The sequence below is a fragment of the Pristis pectinata genome, chromosome 34 (genome assembly GCF_009764475.1).
Source record: "Pristis pectinata isolate sPriPec2 chromosome 34, sPriPec2.1.pri, whole genome shotgun sequence".
In the NCBI taxonomy this organism is placed as follows: Eukaryota; Metazoa; Chordata; class Chondrichthyes; order Rhinopristiformes; family Pristidae; genus Pristis; species Pristis pectinata.
In genome coordinates, this window is record NC_067438.1 from 2,773,587 (window position 1) to 2,795,286 (window position 21,700).

Consider the following 21,700-nt stretch of genomic DNA (forward strand, 5'->3'; position numbering starts at 1 on the left):
ACCCCCACATTCCACCCCCACCCCCAGAACCTCACCTCCAGCCCCCCAACCCCAGCACCCACCCCCACCCCCTACATGCCACCCCTACACCCCACCCTTTATTTATACAGCATGGTAACAAGGCCCTTCCAGCCCAACGAGTCTGCGCCTCCCAATTACACCCACGTTAACCTACCCGTACGTCTTTGGAATGTGGGGGAAACCCACGCAGACACGGGGAGAACGTACAAACTCCTTAAAGACAGTGTCCAGAATTGAACCCAAGTCGCTGGCTCTGTAATAGCGTTATGCTAACCGCTACACTACCGTGCCGCCCTAATCCAGTCCCTTAACCCAGCACAGCACCCCCACCCCAGCATCTTCCCCACCCCATCACAGCATCCCCCGGGTGGGGAGAGAGAGGGGGAGTTCAGGGGGGTCAGTTTGCTGGGTGGAAGGGTTGTAAGGCTGGAGGTGGGAGCAGAGGGGGAGGGGTGAGGTGCAGAGGGGGAGGGGAGCAGAGGAGGAGGGGAGCAGGGTGATGTGGCAATAAGGAAGAGAATTTTAAAATGCAAGTGCAGATTAACCCCGTCAGCCCCTTGCCGTTCTCGGCAACCCCTTCCCCATCTGCGGTCAGTGCGAGACCTCCCACTGCGGGGTCAATGCTGGCACTGAGGTCGATAACGTTGCTGCACCTCCTGTATCCAGGCCTCCTGTCAGCCAGGATACCCAGCAGGGTTAAACACCACCCACCCAACACCAACGCTCTCCAGAAGGAGCCTGCAGGGGATTTGAAGCAAATTCCAAAAGAGTGAGCGGTGCTTTGAAGCCCCAGATGATCTGTGTGTGGTGTGGGTGGCTGTGCAACACTGGCCAATTCCCAGAGTTTCCCATCAATTCCTGGATGCCTAGGAAACTGCAATACCTGGAATTGCAAACAGGTGACTGAAATGTTCGAGTCATAGAGTCATACAGCACAGAGAGAGGCCCTTTGGCCCAACTTGTCCATTCTAACCAAGGCACCTTTCTGAGCTGATCCCATTTGCCTGCATTTGGCCCGTATCCCTCTATCCATGAACCTGTCCAAATGTCTTTCAATGTTGTAATTGTCCCCACCTCTGCCCCTTCCTCCGGCAGCTCATTCCATATACCCACCACCCTCTGTGTAGAAAAGTTGCTCCCCTCAGGTCCCCTTTCCCCTCTCAGCTTAAACCTGTGCCCTCTAGTTTTAGACTCTCCTACCCTGGAAAAAAGACTGCGACCTATGTACGCCCCTCATGACTTTTTTTAAACCTCTATCAGGTCATCCCTCAGCCTCCTTCACTCGAGGGAAAACAGTGCCGGCCGGTCCAGTCTCATCCCTTATAACTTAAAGTTCAATGTGCTCCACAGTGTTGGGGGACAAAGTGCCAGCCGAACCAGGCTTCTGGCTCTATTGTTTGTGGGATCTTGCCGTGAGACAATTAGCAGAAGTTTTCCCACTGCTTTGAATCACTGGAGACAGGGATTGGGGGGGGCGGGGGGGAGTGGGGGTGCAGTAAATGGGTCAGGGTCAAGCAGGCAGCACTACAACTTGATCCCTCCAGATTTATATAAAAACAATGATTTTCAGTGTAACCTTGTGCAGGGTAGGCCAAGAGCAGGAGAGAGGAATTGTGTTTATCGACTGATCATCTCATCAAAACAATGACCCTGTCTTGAGGGATTGGAAGAGCTGAGCATTTGGACATTAGTCAGATTGTGAAGGCTGCAGTCTCAAAACCTCCAACCAATACTCCACATTTAACTCTTCAGATCCCTTTTGTGTCTTCAAGGCTTCTGATAATTCAGCCTTTCTGTTTCCCTGGGAATACAATTTGTCTGTAAGTGACCTCACATTTAACCCCTTGTTATCTGGGAGAATTTTCCACCATCCTGGGTGGTCACCATTGACCTGAAACTCAACTGACCAACCGATGACACAAGAAGTTCGACAGATGCCGCAATCTGGAACAATACACAAAGTGCTGGAGGAACTCAGCAGGTCAGGCCAGCATCTGCAAGAGCAGGTCAGAAGCTGGGTATCCTGTGGTGAGTGACTCATCTCTTGATACCACCAAGGACTATCCACCATCCACAGACTATGTCAGGAGTGCGATGGAATCCTCCCCTCCTTGCTACCCTTAAGCAGCTCCAACAACTCTCAAGAACAGGGCAGGCACGGTAGTGTAGCGGTAGTGTAACGCTTTATGGCGCCAGCGACCCGGGTTCAATTCCGCCGCTGTCTGTAAGGAGTTTATACGTTCTCCCCGCGTCTGCATGGGTTTCCTCCGGGTGCTCCGGTTTCCCCCCACATTCAAAGACGTACGGGTTAGGAAGTTGTGGGAATACTATGTTGGGCGCCAGAAGCGTGGCAACACTTGCGGGCTGCCCCCAGAAGACTCTACGCAAAAGATGCATTTCACTGTGTGTTTTTGATGTACAGGTGACTAATAAAGAGGTCTTATCATCCAGGACAAAGCAGCCCACTTGACTGGTGCCCCATCCACCTCCCGAGATGTTCACTCCTTCCAACTCTGATGCACAGCACACCACATCTACAAAGCACTGCCCTTACTCATCTTCTCTGAACACACCTCCCAGAACCCACAACCACGGAGGTTAGGGAGAGAGGACATTGTCCTGGCCCTGAGATCTATAGACCGTGGATAATCTGGGAAGAGGCAGATTCCCTGAGACCACATAGGAGCAGAATTAGGCCATTTGGCCCATCAAGTCTACTCCACCATTCAATCATGGCTGATTTATTTACAACCCCATTCTCCCGCCTTCTTTAACCCCCTTACCGTTTAAGAACCTATCAATCTCTGCCTTAAATACACCCAATGACCTGACCTCCACAGCCCTCTGTAGCAACGAATTCCACAGATTCATCACCCTCTGGTTGAAGAAATTTCTCCTCATCTCAGTTCTAAAGGGACGTCCCTTTATTCCGAGGCTGTGCCGTCGGATCCTGGACTCCCCCACTGATGGAAACATCTTCTCCAATGTCCACTCTATTCAGACCTTGCAATATCTGGTAGGTTTCAATTAGGTTCTCCCTCTTATCAGTCTTGTGTACTTTTGATGCCATTCATTACAACACTGTGGGGGTATGGTTACTCTATTGAGTGATGTTTTGGATTTTCTGACAGAATCGACTCAAGAGCATCTGTAAAAACGCAACCCATTCATTACCCGGGACGGCCCGCACAGGATCACAAGGGGCCTTGATATATTAGGAGCTGAGACAATGTTTCTCCTCCAGAAAATAATCTGAGATGAGGGGGTAAAGCATCAGAATAAGGGGGTACTTTCTCCTTTCAGCGGGCAGTCATACAGCACTGAAACAGACCCTTTGGCCCACCTTGTCCATGCTAACCATCAAGTTAGCAATGGACAAATTGGGTCTGTCTCACCACTCCCCCTCTCCTCTCCTCTTTATTCTGGCCATCTCCCCTCTCCACTCTCAGTCCTGAAGTTTGGGCTTCGACCCAAAATGTCGACAGTTCCTTTCCCCCCACAGATGCTGCTTGACCCACTGAGTTCCTCCAACAGGTTGTGTGTGGCTCCGGATTCCAGCATTTCTCCAACCAACAAGTACCTGTCTACATTAATCCCATTTACCGGCATTTGATTCGTAGCCTTCTACAACTTGGCACGTCAAGTGTTTGTCGAGATACTTCTCAAATATTGTCAGAGGCTCTGCCTCCACCACCCCCTCAGTAATGGCATCCAAGATTCTAACCACCCTCTGGCAGATAGTGTCCTTGCTCAGATCTCTTCCAAACCTCTTTCCTCCTGGTTTTAGATGCACTTGGGATGCACATGAATGCTACCGAGAGTGGTGGGACAGCCAGTTCCATCACGGGTTCAGCTCCCCCCACCGGCGAGGACGTCTACAAGAGGCGATGTCTCAGGAAGGCGACATCTATCATCGGGGACCCCCACCATCCAGTTCATGCCCTCTTCTCGATGCTGCCATCAGGCAAGGAGGTACAGGAGCCTGAAGACCCACACCTCAAGGTTCAACAACAGCTTCTTCCCCACGACCGCCCTGAAGCCACCTGAACAGGAACCCGAGGGGCAACTGCTTTCCTTATACAGAGGGTGGTCCACATGTGGAACGAGCTGCCAGAGGAAGTGGTTGAGGCAGGTACAATAACAACTTTGAAAAGACACTTGGACAGGTACATGGATAGGAAAGGTTCAGAAGGTTGTGGGCCAAACGCTGGAAAATGGGACTAGCTTGGATGGGGCATCTGGATCAGCATGGACTGGTTGGGCTGAAGGGCCTGTTTCTGTGCTGTAGAAAAGTAAACTCTGACACTATTTCAGAGTATATTTCTCATTCTCTCTCTCAGTCTTTTACTCACGTGGTTATGTTATGCTGTGTAAGTTATGTATAACTTGTGTGAATTTAAGTTGATGTTAACTGATTGTCAAGTCTGTAATGTACTGTGCTGCATAAAGCTGATGTGAAGGGCATTTATACCCTGGGTACATCTGCCTGTGACAATAAACTTGAACTTAAACCTTGACAGATCGGAATGTTTGGTCTTTGGGAGAGTTGAGCAAAGCAGTGAGCGATCTGCCTGGCGAGGGGCCGAATGGCCAGGGTCCCTTGAGCCCCTACCTTGCGGGATCCGGTGAAGAGGGAGCGCAGGTGCTCCTTGGCCGCGGCCACTCGGCCCAACGCCCGCTCCTTGCGCAGGGTCTTGGGCGAAGGGAGGCTCCAGCCGCTCTCTGCCTTCTGCTTGCTGCTGAGCTGGTGGCTGGAGGCGAAGGGCCGGCTCTCACTGCTGGCCCGGGACAGGTTGCCGTCGCTGTAGGTCCGCCACATGGCCGGCTCGCCCACGCCCAGGCGGTTGGGCTCTCGCAGGCTCTCGCTGCTCTTCTCGGCGTCTGAATCGTCCGGGCTGCCGGCCGCCAGCTGGTGCAGGGTGTCCACGCTCAGGCTGTACTCCCTCTGGATCCGCACCTCTGGGATCACCACCGGCTGCCCCGCACCCGGAGCCGGCTCAGCCGCCGCCACCGGGTGCTTGCGGCGCCGGAGGAGCCGGTGGGGCCACGGCGTGGTCTGGCAGTCGAGCAGGCAGCTCTCGGAGCCCACCTTCCGCAGGACTCCTCCTCCCTCGCCCTTCGGCATCTGTGTGGAGGGGGGAGGGAGAGAGAAAGTCAGCTCTGTGGGGGTGGGGGTGGGGGTGAGTGTGAGGGGAAGGGAAAGCAAAGGAAGAAGGGGAGGGGGAGGATTGGGGTGAGGAGAAGGGGATAGTGGGGGAGGGGTTAGGGGGTGAGGGGGTTGGGAAGGGGAGGGGCAGTGGGTTGGGGTGAGGGGTGGGGAGGCGGTGAGTGAGGGGATGATGGGGAGGGGTGGGGTGGTGCACTGGGAATGAGGGGTTGGGGTGTGGGGAAGGAGGACGCGTTGAGGCAAAGGGTGAGGGAGGGGGGAGTGGGTGAGGGGGAGGGAAGGGGGAGGAGAGGAGGGGAAGGGGAGAAGGGGAGGGGGAAAGGAGGTGAGGGGAAGGGGGAAGGAGGGGGAGGATCATAGAAGAGGGTAGGTGGAGGGGTAGGAGAGCTTGAGGGGGGACAGTGGAGAGGGATTATGGGATGGGGAAGGGAGGAGGGATGTGATTGGAGAGAGGGAGAGGCTGGAGGGAGGTGTGACAGAGACGTAGGAAGGGAGGGATGGTGAGGGGAAGCAATGTACAGGAGAAAGGAGGGGGATGTAGGGATGGAGGGCGGAGGACTGGAGGGGATGGGCAGGGGTGGACTGATGGGGGGGAGCGTGGGAATGGAGGGGACAAGGGGATCAGGTGGGAGATGGAGGGGTGGAGAGACAAAGGGGGACCAGGGAGACGGCGAGTGAGGGACAGTGTGGAAAGCCAGGGTCGGAGAGAGGCGGAAGGCAGGGATGAAATGAGAGGGAGGATGGGAAGAAAGGTTAAAGATGGAGACGTTGTTTCATCCTGATTGACGCGCTTTGCACCAATTAAGATATCTTCCGAGTCTACGTCGCAGTGTGCGGAAAGTGCGAGACAGTCCGTGCACAGCAAGATCCCAGAGCCAGCAAAGAGCAGGCAATTGTTTTACCTGGGGTTTGACTGAGGAACAGATATTAACTAGGGAGAACTCCCTGTTCCTCTCCAAAATAGTGGCCCCGGGAATATTCTCTCAACTCCCTGAGCCACTGACTGAACTTCCTGTGAAAGACAGTACTTCTGACAGTGCAGGGCTCCCTCAGCACCGACCATTGCTGCACCCTACCACTGACTGACCCTTGCATTACAATTGCCATCAGAACTTTTGTCGGACAACTTGAACTTGATTTAGCCTTTGCTATTTTTGAGTGCAGCTACCGTGTTTCTGTCCATCTGTTTCCAATTCACCGCGGCTTGCGTTGCCAGTTCATTCTCCAATTTTACAGACAGCTTCCAGATTCCAGGATCTCCCTGATTCCAAGGATTTTTTTATATTCCCAGGGTCTTCCCAGATCTCAGGATCACGCTGAATCCTAGGATCTTGCTGTATCCCAGACTCCACAAATCTCAGCATCTCCTTGAATGTCAGAATCTCCTAAATCCCAGCATCTCCTGAATCCCAGGACCACCCTGTAACCCAGGATCAGCTTATATTCCCAGGATCTTGCAGTATTCCAGGATTTCACCTTAACCCATGATGTCCCAGAACCCCCCTGTAATCCACAAAATCTCAGTATCTCCCTGAATCCAGGACCACCCTGTAATCAAGGATTCCCCCTGAATCCCAGAATCCTTATCGTATCCAATGATCTCTTGATATTCCAGAATCTCCCTGCAATCCACAAAATCCCTCAGTTCCAGGATCACCAGGATCTCCTGATCTCCCAGGGTCTCACTGAATCCCATGGTCTCCCAACAGGACCTTCTCCCATTCACACTTTACAGCAACTCCTTGTCTGGTTTCTACCCCCTCTCTCATCTCCTCCAAGGCAATCCCAGTGCTCTTGACACTGGCCGGCACCAGTCTCCTGACCGCTATCGATCTACATGAGCCGCTAATTGTAACCCCATTAGCCACCAGCAGACAAACAAAAGCAAACTCCAGGGCACCAGTGGACCTCAGGGTAAATGGAGTGACTTGGACAGCACTTCAGTCAAGCATTGCTGTAAGATACACATCATGTGTATCAGATAACTACACTCCACCCTAATGATAAGAAATCTTGCCCATATCAGGAGACATTGCCTCGGCTAAATCTGGAGGTCTGTTTGCTTCATAAGTAGTCTTCCTTTGTTAAGTAAAGACACTTGCAAAATGATCTGTTGTTTGCAACAGAAGAGTTTGTTTTTTGAGCTAGCAGACTCTGTTGTGACGTAGGCTCTGTTGTATAAATAGACCAGATTTGTTGTAAATTATTCTGGAGTAAATATGACCCTGTTTAAACAGATCCTGTTCACTGCAAAATTGATCATTTCTTTGTAATAACCAGACCGTTGTTCATTGAAAACCATACATCAACCGCCCAGATAGATCCTGTTTATTGTAAGATCAGCTGCTTACTGTACAAGAATAGACCTAATTCATCGTAAAAATTAGCTGTTTTATAGAGTAACAGATGTAAATAGACTGTTTACTGCATTAATAAAACCCGTTCATTGTAAAATAAAGTCTGCTAATGCATGCTGTTCACAATAAATCAACACTGTGTAGTGTAACAATAAACCCTGTACAGTTGTAAAATAAACGGTTGCTGTACATTAGACTCACTTCATTGCGAAACAAAAACTACTTGCTACATGTACAGACTCTGCTTGCAGTACAATAGACCATGTTCTTTGGACCTGAGTGAATAGACTCTGTTGTTTGCTGATTAGGACAGAACAACCCAAAATTGACAGTAAATGTTGGTTCAGTTCTCTCATGTCTTGGGAACTTTGTAAAACTGAACGCAAAGCAGTGAAGATGGAAAAATTGGAATGGGAAATAAAATTGTTTTGCTGTTCCCAGTCTTGGTGTCTAAGTTAGACTGACGTTGAAGAGCTGCCTGTCTTGCAACTAAAGAGAATGGCCATTGATTTAATTTTATAGTAGACGTATACTTTTAATTTCAACACAGGTGGTGCCTGGAATGCGCTGCCAGGGGTGGCAGTGGAGGCAGATAGGATAGAGGTGTTCAAGAGGCTCTTAGATAGGCACACGGATGTGCAGAGGGTGGAGGAGATGGACATTGTGGTTGCTAAAGGGATTCGTTAGTTTGGCATTTAATTACTAGTTTAATTAGTTTGAGCACAGCATCGTGGATCGAAGGGGCCTGTTCCTGTGCTGCACTGTTCTGTGTTCTATAGTCTGTGTATACAAAGGCTTGTGGGAAAGATGGATGGAATCCTGATCAGGATAAAACGCTCTTGATTTCTCAATCGACCTCCATCAGAGCCCTTGCCTTTATTTGTCTACTGCACTGCACTTTCTCTGCAAACTGTAACACGACATTCCATATTATGTGTTTTATTTTTCTTTGTACTTCCTCGATGTACTTATGCATGGAAGGATCTGTCTGGATGCAAACAAAGCTTTCCACTGTATCTCAGTACGTGTGACAATAAATAAACGATTATCTTAGAGGTCTCACTTATAGGTAATATATTGACTGTTTCAAGACTCAAGAGCGTTGTAGGTATAATAAGATTTCTATTGCTGTCAGAGGTGAAAATAGCTGAGATTGGCCTTACAGTCATCTTTGCAAAGGGGTTAAGTAGGTAATGGTAGCAAAGTGGGAAATACCGCTGTTACTTTCACTGATTATAGAGCAATCACAACAGAAACAAACCCTTCAGCACTCTTTTTGTTCCTTATCCCACCAGCCCTTCACCCCTTCCCTCTCCCCTCGCCATCTGCCCGTCGCGCCCACACTCCTCCGTCCGGTTCCCCTCCTCACTTCCTTCCCTTCGTCAGTTCCACGGTCCTCTCCTGTCGATTCCACCTTCAGCCCTCTGTCAATTCCATCTGTGACCTCCCAGCTTCTAACCATCTTCCACTCTCCCCCCCTGCCCTCACCCCCTTCAGCTGATCCACCCATCAACCACCAGCTCTCGCCCCACCCCTTCCCCAACCTTCCTATACCGGCTACCTCCCCTCTGTCCTGTCCCTGATGAAGGGTCTCGACTGAAATATCGACTGTCCAGTTCCTTCCACAGATGCTGCCCGACCCGCTGAGTTCCTCCAGCACTTTTGTGTGTTGCTCCAGATCTCCAGCATCTTGCAGTCTCTCGTGAAGCTCACCATATCCGCACTAAGCACCCATTTATACCGGTCCCGTTTTATCCTCCACACATTTCCAGTCAATGCCCTCCATAGTCCACCACTTGCCAACACACCAGAGGCAAGTTAATCTCCCAACCAGCAGGGTCCTTGAGAAGGGGAGGTAACCGGGGCACCCAGGGGGAAACCCATGCAGTCACAGGGAAAAACTGAATGAAACTACTAAATACATTAAAAATTACGCCTACAGAGTACTTAACTAGAATCAATCAAGTTCAAAAATCTGTACTTTGTTATTTTTTCACAGTGTAATTAAAATGGCGAATTAACTTACAATCAAGTTGTTTAATGCTGCAAGCAATTGTGATTCATTTTTAAATTACCCGACAGTAAAATTTATTCCAACAACTTTGTGCTTGTAGGATATTCCAAAAGTGCCTTTCAGCCAACGATACAGAGCAATTGGAGCAAGAGTCGGCCATGTGACGCCTCAAGCCTGTTCTGGCATTCAATCACAAGATCACAACACAAGGGAGCAGAAGTAGGCCATTCGGCCATTGAGTCTGCTCCAAGGAAAAGGGAAAAAGAAAAAGGAATGAGAAATTGGGGGGGGGGGGGGGGGGGGGGGGTGGGGGGGGGGGGGGGGGGGGGGGGCGCAAAAAAACCACACTATTCTAACCCCAATTTCCGGCCTTATTCCCAGTCATCCCTTGATACCCCGACTATTTAGATATCTTTCTATCTATCTCCTTCCCTTAAACGCCATTCCAATGATCTGGCTTCCACTGGTTGTACGTGGCAAAGGAATTCCACAAATTCACCACCCTCTGGCTAAAGAAATTCTCCTCATCTCTGTTTTAAAACCTGTACCCTCTAATTCTAAGAGTGTGCCCTCTGGTCCTGGACTCACCCCACCAAGGAAACAGCCTAGCCACATCTACTCTGTGCAGGTCCTTTCAACATTTTAAAATGTCTCTATGAGGTCCCCTCTCATCTTCCTTCTGTACTCCAGGTGAGTACCAGGTCAAGAGCCGACAAACGCTCATTCATTCCGGGAAACGCCCTTTCATTCCGGGAATCATCCTCGTAAATCTCCTCTGAATCCTCTCCAACATCAGCACATCTTTCCTAAGATATGGAGCCCAAACTGTGCACAGTGTTCCAAATGAGGCCTCACTAGTGCCCCGTAGAGCCTCATCAACACTTCCCTACTTTTATACACTATACCTCTCGAAATGAATGCCAACATAGCATTCGCTTTATTTACCACCGATCCGACCTGGTGGTTAACCTTTAAGGTATCCTGCACGAGTACCCCCAAGTCCCTTTGTACTTCTGTACTTTGAATTTTCTCTCCTTCTAGATAATAATCTGCCCAGATAATAATCAGATCAGGGTAGATCTATTCTCTGCCTTAGCTTCACTTTCTCGGCTGTTGCCTTGAGTCCCATCAATCTATTGGCTTTGAATATATTTGACAACAATTCTCTGGGGTAGGGAGTTCCAAGGATTCATTGCCTTCAGTTCCTCCTCTTCTCTGTATTAAATAGATGACCTCGATATTCTGAAGCTATGACCACTGGTTCTAGATTACAACACTGGAGAAGGATGGTGATGCTGTGGTTAGCACTGCTACCTCACAGCTCCAGGGACCCAGGTTCAATCCTGACCACAGGCATTGCCTGTGTGCAGCTTGCATGTTCTCCGTCGGGTCATCCAGTTCCTTCAACATCCACAAAATACCCTGAAGTGTCAAGTGGTGACTGTAACTTGCCCCTTGTGGAGGTAGGTAGGTAGGTGGGTGGGTGGTGGAAGGATCAAGGTGGGGTTGATGGGAATGTGAGAGAGATTAGATCACAGAGAAATAACGTGGTGTTTGCTGGTGTAAATTGGTGGTGCTGATGACAGTGAGAAAGGTCGCCCAAGGATGCAGCGGGAATATAGATCCGTTGGGAAGTTGGGCAGAGCATTGGCAGATGGAGTTTCATCCCAAAACGTGCCAGGGGATGGATTTTGGGAAGTCAAATAGGGGTAGGCCATATACAGTAACAGCAAATGGTAGGGCACTGAGGACTGTTGATGAACAGACGGACCCAGGAGGTCTAAGTCCATTCTTCCTCGAAAGTGGCAACATTGTTGGCTCAGGAGGTGAAGAAGGTAAATGACATGCCAGCCTTCATCGGTCGGGGGATAGGATATGAGAGTTGGGATGTTATGTTGCAATTTTACGAAACATTGGTTGGACCACACTTGGGGTACTGTGTGCAGTTCTGGTCACCACACTATGGAAAGGATGTGGTTGTACTGGAGAGAGTGCAGAGGAGATTCACCAGTATGTTGCCTGGATTGGGGGATTTTAGTTAATGAGAGATTGGATATGCTGGGCTTGTTTTCCCTGGAGCGAAGGAGGCTGAGTGGTGACCTGACTGTATACATTATGAGAGGTATAGATGGGGCAGGAATACCAGAAATAAGAGAGTAAAGGTTCAAGGTGAGAGGAAGGAGCTTTAAGGGTGATCGGAGGGGTACGTTCTTTTTCCCCCACACAGGGTGTGGTTGACATCTGGAACGTGCTGCCAGAGGACGTGGTAGAGTCTGGTACAATTACTGCATTTAAGAGGCATTTAGACGGACATTAAACAGGCAAGGTATGGAAGCGTACGGTCCTAAAGTGGGCGAGTGGGATTAGTACAGCTTGGGGAAAAGGTTGGCATGGTCATGTTGGGCCAAAGGGCTGTGCTGTACAACTCTATGGTGGATTGGCTCTGAGAGCCATCATAGATCGATGGGCTGAATATCCTCCCGTGTTCTGGGAGGGATTAGGAGCAGTGTCTTTTCAGCAGCCACCTTGTCAATTCCCCTCAGAATCTTTTCTTTCAATAACATCACCTCCCACTTTCCGAAAGTCACACGGATTTTGACCGAGCATGCTCAACGATTCCTTGTGGGACAGCCCTTCAAGCCACTGATCTTCCTCCACACTGCTTCCAGTGAGAGTATCTCCCTCCTTGAAACAGGAGACCAAAAACAGTGCACAGTACTGTCAGCGTAGTCTCACACAGGACACGCACAGTTGGAGCAAGATGTCCCGACTTTTATACCTCACCCCTTTTTGCTTTAAAGTGTCACTTCAGTGACGTGGGAAAAAGCAATACGTGCACAGCAAGCTCCCACAAGCATCAACGATAACATTCATCCTTCGTCTTATATACTGAACACAAGACAAACATTATGGGAGAGGCAGAGAGAAACATTGACACCACCTACAAGACCAGGTAACCCTGGTTTCATGACCGTTCTGGTAAGAGGCATCTCTGGCACTCCCCTGCCTTGGGATGAACAGTCAGTGCAGAACCTGTGCTGCATCCTCTTGTGCAGGGGTTCAAGACCAACGAGCTGCCGACTCAAGACGCGAGACATGACCTGCTGAGGGAGCAATCTTCGAACGCCAGGTGGATGCTAATGCCAATTAGTACCTGACGCTTCCCTGGCCCCGTGCCAGTGTCTCGCTGACATTCATTACCCAACTCTGGCTCTGATATTAACAGCAGGTCCCCACAGTTTATCAGCAGATTGTAATTGGATCAAATGAATGTTTGCACATCAGGCTATCGAGTAAATTAAATGTTTACAATCGAATTTACTTCCTTTTCAATTCCTGGAGTCAATCTGTCCATCAACAGACTTAACCCTTTCAGTACCATTGCTCTCTGGAATTGTAGAAACTATTACAGCGCAGGAGGAGGACATTGGGCCCATCGAGTCTATACTGACTTGTTGTCCAGCCATCCCGTCAGTCTAATTCCCCAAGTCTTGCCCTGGCGCCCTACAGGTCAGTTTCCCTCAAGTTCCCGACCAATTTCCTTTTGAGTGCTGAGATTGACCCTGTTACCACCATGGTCTTAGGCAGTGGGTTCCACTGGTCTCTGTGTAAAACCCTTGTCCCTTCTGGCCACTGCCGAAAATCTGTGCCAGACGACACAAGAGCAGAATTAGGCCATTCTGCCCATTGAGTCTGCTCTGCCATTCGATCATGGCTGATTTATTTTTCCCTCTCAACCCCATTCTCCTGCCTTTTCCCCATAACCTTTGACGCCCTCACTAATCAAGAACCCATCAACCTCCGCTTTAAATACACCAAATGACTTGGCCTCCACAGCCGTCTGTGGCAATGAATTCCACAGATTCACCTCCCTCTGGCTAAAGAAATTCCTCCTCATCTCTGTTCCAGAGGGACGTCCTTCTATTCTGAGGCTGTGACCTCTGGTCCCAGACTCTCCCACTACTGGAAACATCCTCTTTGCATCCACTCTTATCCAGGCCTTTCAATATTGAGTAGGTTTCAATGAGATCCCCCCCTCATCCTTCTAAACTCCAGTGAGTACAGGCCCAGAGCCATCAAACATTCCTCGTATGTTAACTCTTTCATGCCCCGGATCATTCTTGTAAACCTCTTCTGGGACCCTCTCCGATGCCAGCATATTCTTCCTTAGATATGGTGCCCAAGACTGCTCACAATACTCCAGATGTGGTCTGACCAACGCCTTATAAAGCCTCAGCATTACATCCTTGCTTTTATATTCTTGTCCTCTCAAAATGAATGCTAACATTGCATTTGCGCTTCCTTACTACCAACTCAACCTGCAAGTTAACCTTTGGGGAATTCTGTACTAGGACTCCCAAGTCCCTTTGTATCTCCGATTTCTGAATTCACTCCCCATTCAGAAAATAGGTCTACGCCTTTAGTCCTTCTGCCATTGCCATCGACAATCCCCCACCACGCTTGAACCCTCCACTATTGGGAACATGTTTCCCTCTTTTATCCCTGTCTGAACCAGATGTGAGCGAGTCATCGAGAGATGCAGCACAGAAACACGCCCACTGAGGTCCACCCCGACCACCAACCACCCAGTTACAGCAATCCCACAGCAATCCCATTTTTATTCTCCCCACATTCCCATCAACTGCTCCCCAAGATTCACCCACTCACCCTCACAATGGGGGCGATTTACAATGGCTGATTTAACCTACTGACCTGCATGCCTTTGGGATGTGGGAGGAAACCGGAGCACCCCGGGGGAAACCCCCACGCGGTCACAGGGAGAACTTGCAAACTCCACACACAGACAGTGTTGGAGATCAGGATCGAACCTGGGTCTCTGGCGCAGTGAGGCAGTGTCTCTACCCACTGAACCACTCTGAGGTGATTTTCTTTTGATTTCTCCAATCCCGATTGATCTTGGAGCACTGTCAAAGTCCCTCTCAACCTCCTTTCCTGTGTGGAGACCAACCCTTCAGCCAAAGTCACCACAACAGATTAACCCTGGAACTGGCCTGACAAGCAATACCCGCAAGTAGCAACACCATTAGTCACCCAATCCTTGCCCTGTTGACCGTATTCAAGGCTGATACGGATAGATTTCGGTTCTCCAAGTCAATCAAAGTGTTCGGTCAGGAAAGTAGAACCAAGGCCAAGTTCAGATCATGTGGTCCAGATTCAACAAACCGAGGACCCATCCTAATTTTTTTTTCTTTTCAATCCTCTGCCAGCTCCCAGTGATCCTGAATACATTGCCCCAGTACTTTTGCTGCATCATTGCTGTACACAGTAAATGGCCTGAGGAGCATTGATGTACAGAGGGATCCTGGGGTCCAAGTCCATAGCTCTCCAAAAGTGGCCACACAAGTAGGTCGGGTGGTAAAGGCGGCGTACGGCAGGCTTGTGTTCATTGGTCATGGAATTGTGTCTAAGAGTTGGAAAATCCTGTTGCAGCTGTACAAAACTTTGGCTCAGCCGCACAGAGTATCGTGTGCAGTTCTGGTCACCCCACTATAGGAAGGATGTGGAGACCAGGGTCTTGCCTGTGACCGGGTGTGCAGCCAGATTCGGAATCCAGCCTCCAGACCAGGTGTCCGACTGGAGCTGGGAGATGTGGTCCAGAACACCAGGGGTCAGGAACGTGAATGGATTTCCAACCAGAGTCGGGATTCGGAGTTCTTGTATACTTCCTGCTCCCCTTAAACCCACGGGGTTCACTGGAAAATTTGTCACACTTCCGTGTAACATGTTTAAAAAAAAGCCAAATAAAAGAATGTTTAGGTATTGGTCGGAGTAACATCCATTCATCGACCAGTGACAGGAGGTGCTGCCTCAAGAAGGCGGCATCTATCTTCCCCACCAGCTGGGCCATGCCCTTTTCTTGCTGCTACCATCGGGCAGGAGGTACAGAAGCTTGAAGTCCCCCACCACCAAGTTCAGGAACAGCTACTTCCCTTCAACCACCAGGTTCTTGAACCGACATGCACAACCCTCACCCTACCTCAGCAACGGGACACTACGGACCACCTCTTTCACTGCCGTGGACTTGTCTCTGATTGTGTCTTTGTCTTTTTTTTAGCGTTAAGATCTTGCTTTTGCACATTTCTTTTCACTGTATGGTATAATTCTTTACGTATAATTTATATTCTGTGTCTTGTCTGTCCCTACACACCTGTGATGCTGCTACAAGTAAGTATATTCATTGTACCTGTACCTCACCGCACTTGTGCACATGGCAATAAACTCGACTTGACAATCACCTGGGAAACCCGCTGGACTAGAATATCAAGGTTCCGAGACCGCCAGATTATCGGAGTTTTACTGCATGTAGTGGGATCTTACTCTGCGTAAACAGGATCCAGTCTTTCCCTACTCTGGGACGTCCAAAGTCAAAGTCGAGTTTATTGTCATCTGCACAAGTCCATGTGTGCAGTGAAAAACTTACTTGCAGCAGCATCACAGGCACAAGATTCACAAGAAACACATAAATTATCCTCAATTTTACAAGAAAGAACATAACTAGAACAAGAAAAAACAAAGTCCATTGTAGTGCAAAGAGATCACAGTGTTGCTGTACTGAGGTAGTGATCAGGGTTGTGCCGGTTGGTTCAGAACTGGATGGTTGAAGGAAGTTGCTGTTCTTGAACCTGGTGGTGTGGGACTTCAGGCTTCTGTACCTCCTGTCCTAAGGTTTGTTCTGTGTGGCATCTGGGAAGGGGTGCTCACAGCGACTCGGGGTCTATTGAGGGACAAGGCTTCACCTGCCCCCCCTCCCTCACTGAAGAGGCACCAAACTTGAAGGGGAAGAGCGGGGAGCTCATTTCACCAACTCACAGCTAAGACCCACACCTGATATCAGCTCACTCACATCATTCCAGGAATGGTTGGGATCTTTCCCTGCACGTGACTCAAGCCTCATCCTCCCAAAGCAATCAGAGTTTTCCCAGCAGAGTGCAGTTGGGGTGTCTGGGGAAATAAAATGTGTGCCGCCTGCTCTGAAAATGTATTTACACTCTACGTTCCCCCTGACAAAGTGCCTTTGGCAAAGGGAGTGCTTCTAAGAACAAAGTAATGGTTTGTAACCACATGTAATGGTTGAGATGGCTGATAAGGCTTTGTAAAACCATAACCCAATAATAAATTAGCATAACATAAATTGTTTGCTCAGAGTTTGACCTTGGTAAATCATTTCAAGGGAATGATATTTACCTGGACAGTGAGCTGGAATTAAATCAGCAGCTCCCGTTTCGGGAGCATGTTTCCAACACACACACCTGCTGACTGCAAGAACACAGGAGGAGGAGGGGGGGTGGGGGTGTTGTCGAGAAGGGGAATCCGAATTTGATGGCTGCTGTGGAGGGGGAGAAGATCCTCTGTTTCTCCCTGGAGTGCGTGTTCGGAAAGGGATGCAGTGGTCGACGTTGAGGTTCATGGAGTCGAGTAACATGGAAACAGGCCCTTCAGCCCATCGAGTCCATGCCAACCACAAAGACCTGTTTACGCTAGTCCTACACTAACCCCACCTTCCCACCAACCCCTACCACTCACCTACACACTAGGGGCAATTCACTTACCAAAAGCAGAGCCACGGGATTCAGGGAAGCAAAGCAGGCCAGAAATGGATGAGCTCAGGAATCCTGGAGGTAAGCAGGAACGCCAAAGGGTTCTAGGGAACTGAGAGTAGTGCGGGATTCCACTAGAAAATGGGAGAAGAAGGAGGGAACCTGGGAAGTTGGGAACTTTGGAAGGCAAGGGAAGTCAATCAGTCCCTCAAACCTGTTCTGCTCTTTCATTTCAACTGTTGGTGAGGCCACACCTGGAGTATTGTGCACAGTTTTGGTCATCTTGCTATAGAAAAGATGTCATTAAGCTGGAAAGAGCGCAAAGAAGATTTACAAGAATGTTGCCAGGACTCGAGGGCCTGAGTTATAGGGAGAGGTTGGGCAGGCTGGGACTTTATTCCTTTGAATGTAGGAGACTGAGGGAGTGACCTTATAGAGGTGTATAAAACCATGAGGGGTATAGCCAGGGTGAATGCACTCAGTCTTTTGGTAACCAAAAACTAGAGGGCGTAGGTTTAAGGTGAGAGGGGAAGGATTGAAAGGGGGCTCTAAGGGGCAACTTTTTAAATTTAAATTTTAAATTTTACTTACAGCGTGGTAACAGGCCCTTCCGGCCCAACGAGTCCATGCCGCCCATTTTAAACCCATATTAACCTACCCATACGTCTTCTTCACGGAGAGGGTGCTAGATATATAGAATGAGCTGCCAGAAAAAGTGGTTGAGGCAGGTACAATAATGACATTTAAAAGACACTTGGATTTAATTTCAGTTAATTAAGTAAATCTAGACTAACAAAGCTGATCGTAGAAACAGTGATGAGGAATGTACAATGAATGGTGCTTCAATTTTTATTGGTATTTGAAATTTTGTGTTCCGTTTTGGTTGACCTGCTGTCGGGAAGATGCCATTAAGCTGGAAACAACTGCAGAAAAGATTTACGAGGATGTTCCCAGCACCCGAGGGATTGAGTTATGGAGAGAGGTTGAGCAGGTTGGGACTTTATTCACTGGAGTGCAGGAGAATGAGGGGTAATCTTATGGAAGGGTACAAAATTATTGCTATTGGTTTTGGTATTGGTTTATTATTGTCACTTGTACCGAGGTACAGTGAAAAACTTATTATTACTTTTATGTACTTATTTTGGGGATCTGGACATCACTGCCAAGGCCGGCATTATTGCATATCCCTACCTGCTCCTGAGAAAGAAGTAATGAGCTGTTTTCTCGAACCACTGTGAGTCCTGGTGAAGGTGCTCCCACTGTGCTGGATTGAGAACCAGTGATGAGGAAGGAACACTGATATATCCCCAAGTCTGGACAGTGTGGGACTTGGAGGGGACCTGCATATGGTGGCGTTCATTTTCCTACTTGGCAGGAGAGGTGGCAGGTTTGGGAGGTGCTGTCGGAAATACCCGGCTGAGTAACAGAGCATTCTGTAGACGGTGCACACGGCAGCCACTGGGTACCGGTGGTGGAGGGAGGGAGTGTTTAGGGAGGTGAATGGGGCGCCGATCAAGCGGGCGGCTTTGTCCTGGATGGTGTCAAGCTTCTTGAGCACTTCTGGAACCGCACTCATCCAGGCGAGTGGGGTTTGTTCCATTGCACTCCTGGCTTGTGCCTTGTAGACGGGGGAGAGGCCTCAGGATGTCAGGAGGCGAGTCATTCACACGAGTGACTTTGAAGAATCTCTTCTTCCCACTGATAAAACTCAAGTGTTTCCAGTAAATTTTAAACATACAATTTACATTTACAGTCATTCTGTTTTAAGAAAGTCACAGGGACCTTTGTACAAGCCCACAGCTATCCCATTTGTTTATGGAACATGTTGATTAGTGGGGTGACGCAGGGGACTTGGTAAACAGGGATAAACATTAAAAGTTTATGTGAAATTGGACTGAGTTTGAGAGCCTGGTAGCTGAAGCATCTTTGCAGTGGACTTTTAATAAGTGAAAGGACCCAATTTTGTGGAACATTAATTAAAAACTGAGAAAGGAAACAAACCCAAACCAAAGCAGAAAATGGAAGTTTGGGAAACTCATGTCCTGCTCCTTCAGTGGAGGGAGAAAATCTGCCTCCTTACTTGAGTTTTGTTAATATATGACTCCAGATTCACTAAAGTCCTTATAGAGGTTTATAAAATCACGAGGGGCATCGATAAGGTGGATGGTCACAGTCCTTTTTCCTAGGGTAGGGGAGTCTAAAACCAGAGGGCACAGGTTTAAGGTGAGAGGGGAGAGATTTAGAGGGGACCTGAGGGGCAAGTTTTTCTACACAGAGGGTGGTGAGTGTGTGGAACGAGCTGCCAGAGGAAGGGGTAGAGGCGGGTACAATTAAACGTTTAAAAGACATTTGGACAGGTACATGGATAGGAAGGGTTTAGAGGGACGTGGGCTAAACGCTGGCAAATGGGACTCACCCAGGAAGGCATTTGGTCAGCAGGGACAAGTCGGGCTGAAGGGCCCGTTTCTGTGCTGTATAATTCTATGACTCTAAAGTCATTACTGAGCACTGAAGTTGCCTGATGTGGCACTTAGTTCAAGGAGTGATTACATATGGACACCCACACCTTGTGAATCTACAACGGGACCCAGCTTCCTGCTATCCCCATTGGACTGAATTCCAACTCTCAGGAAGACATAGGAGATCCCGGGGCGACTTCAGTTGAGCTGACAGTGGAGGGTGGAACTCTCTAGTTTTGTCCCCAATATTTAATCCCCATCATTAGGAAAAATAATACAATGACACAACTATTATCTCGTTGCTGCCTTGTGGGAATCTTGCTATGCACGAGTTGGCCATGACCCTTCCTATATTAGGAGAATGCACACTAACTCTTCTCGCTCACCCTATGAACAAACATCCCTTTGAATAACAAGGGGATTAGAGACGCTACAGAAATGTATGTCTCTCCATGCTGGGAAGAGCTGGAGGGACCAATGAGATATTTCAAAACTGGAGCAACTTTCTGCTCGGTTTTAATGGAGGAAGGGGGTGGGGAGCTGGCAAGGTTAAAAGGAAAGTGCGCCAAGCTTACAGGGCTCTGCTAATGAACATCTGGCCTCCAGCTGTTTGTGGGAAAGGGCAACTTTAATGAGGTCTGGTAAGACCTCTTCAAACCTCTTGGGGTTCGGAGAGCTGGACAGACCCCATCAATCACCTGACTTAATGAGCGCCACTTGCTTGTTACTTCTGCAGCCCGTCATTACCAGGTGGTGCTCCCTGCCCTTCACACACGTGGTCCTGGAGCTACTGCCTTTTACTTCGCAGCCTGTCCCGTCCATCCTTCACCCAGCTTGCAGAGAGCAGTCGACTCTACCCAACACATCCCTCCCACCATCTACAGGAGGTGCTGCCTCAAGAAGGCAACATCTATCATCGAAGACCCCCACCATCCGGGCTATGCCATCTTCTTGCAGCTCCCATTGGGCAGGAGGTACAGAAGCCTGAAGTCCCACACCACCAGGTTCAGGAACAGTGACTTCCCTTCAACCATTCGGTTCTTGAACCAACCGGCACAACCCGAATCACTACAGTTCAGCAACACTGGGACCACTTGGCACTACAATGGACTTGGTTTTTTTTGCTCTAATTGTGTTCTTTCTTGTAAACATTGTGCATAATTTATGTTTTTCTTGTGAGTGCTGCTTATCTGATGCTCTGTGCCTGTGATGCTGCTGCAAGTAAGCTTTTCATTGCACCTGTGCACACATGGACTTGTGCAGATGACAATAAACTCCACTTTGACTTTGACCAGCTGCCAATCAGTCTGTGCTTCACACGTTAAACTCCCATTACCGTGTTAGGATCCCTCCCTGGAACGACAAGATAGACCCCTGATCTCACAGTCTACCTCATTGTGACCTTGCACCTTATTGTCTACCTGCACTGCACTTTCTCTGTAGCTGTGACACTTCGCACTCTGTTATTGTTTTACCCTGTACTACCTCAATGCACTGTGTAATGAATTGACCTGTACGAACGGTACGCAAGACAAGTTTTTCACTGTACCTCAGTACAAGTGACAATAATAAACCAATTCCAGTTTTCTCTAGCCCGACAACCCACGGAACCTTTGCACTGCACCGCTCTTGCGCATGGCTGAATTTAATCGTTCTGCTATTGCCTGCCTGGGTCCTGAGCCCTGGAGCTCCCCCACTAACCGTCCCTGTTTCTCCCAGAGCTGGCTCTTCATCAACCCAACTATTCAGCCCCGTCATATACACCAGTACATGCGTGCACAGGTGCAATGAAAAACTTACTTGCAGCAGCATCACAGGCACATAGCATCAGATACACTGTATTCACAAGGAAAATATAAATTATACACAAATTATACAAGAAAGAACACAATTAGAACCAAAAAAACAGTCCATTATAGTGTAAAGTGTTCACAGTGTTGTTATACTGAGGTAGTGATTAGGGTTGTGCTGGCTGGTTCAAGAACCAAATGGTTGAAGGGAAGTAGCTGTTCCTGAACCTGGTGGTGTGGGACTTCAGGCTTCTGTACCTCCTGCCCGATGGGAGCTGCAAGAAGATGGCACAGCCTGGATGGTGGGGATCTTTGATGATGGATGTTGCCTTC

General features: G+C 48.9%; 1 protein-coding gene across 1 annotated transcript in view; it reads right to left on the minus strand.

Moving 5' to 3' along the window:
* LOC127585812 (regulator of G-protein signaling 3-like) overlaps positions 1-21,700 on the minus strand; it is a 56,474-nt gene that overhangs the window by 12,238 nt on the left and 22,536 nt on the right. Inside the window, 1 exon segment of the mRNA XM_052043509.1 lies at positions 4,634-5,146. Within this exon segment, the coding sequence (XP_051899469.1) occupies positions 4,634-5,146 (513 nt within the window).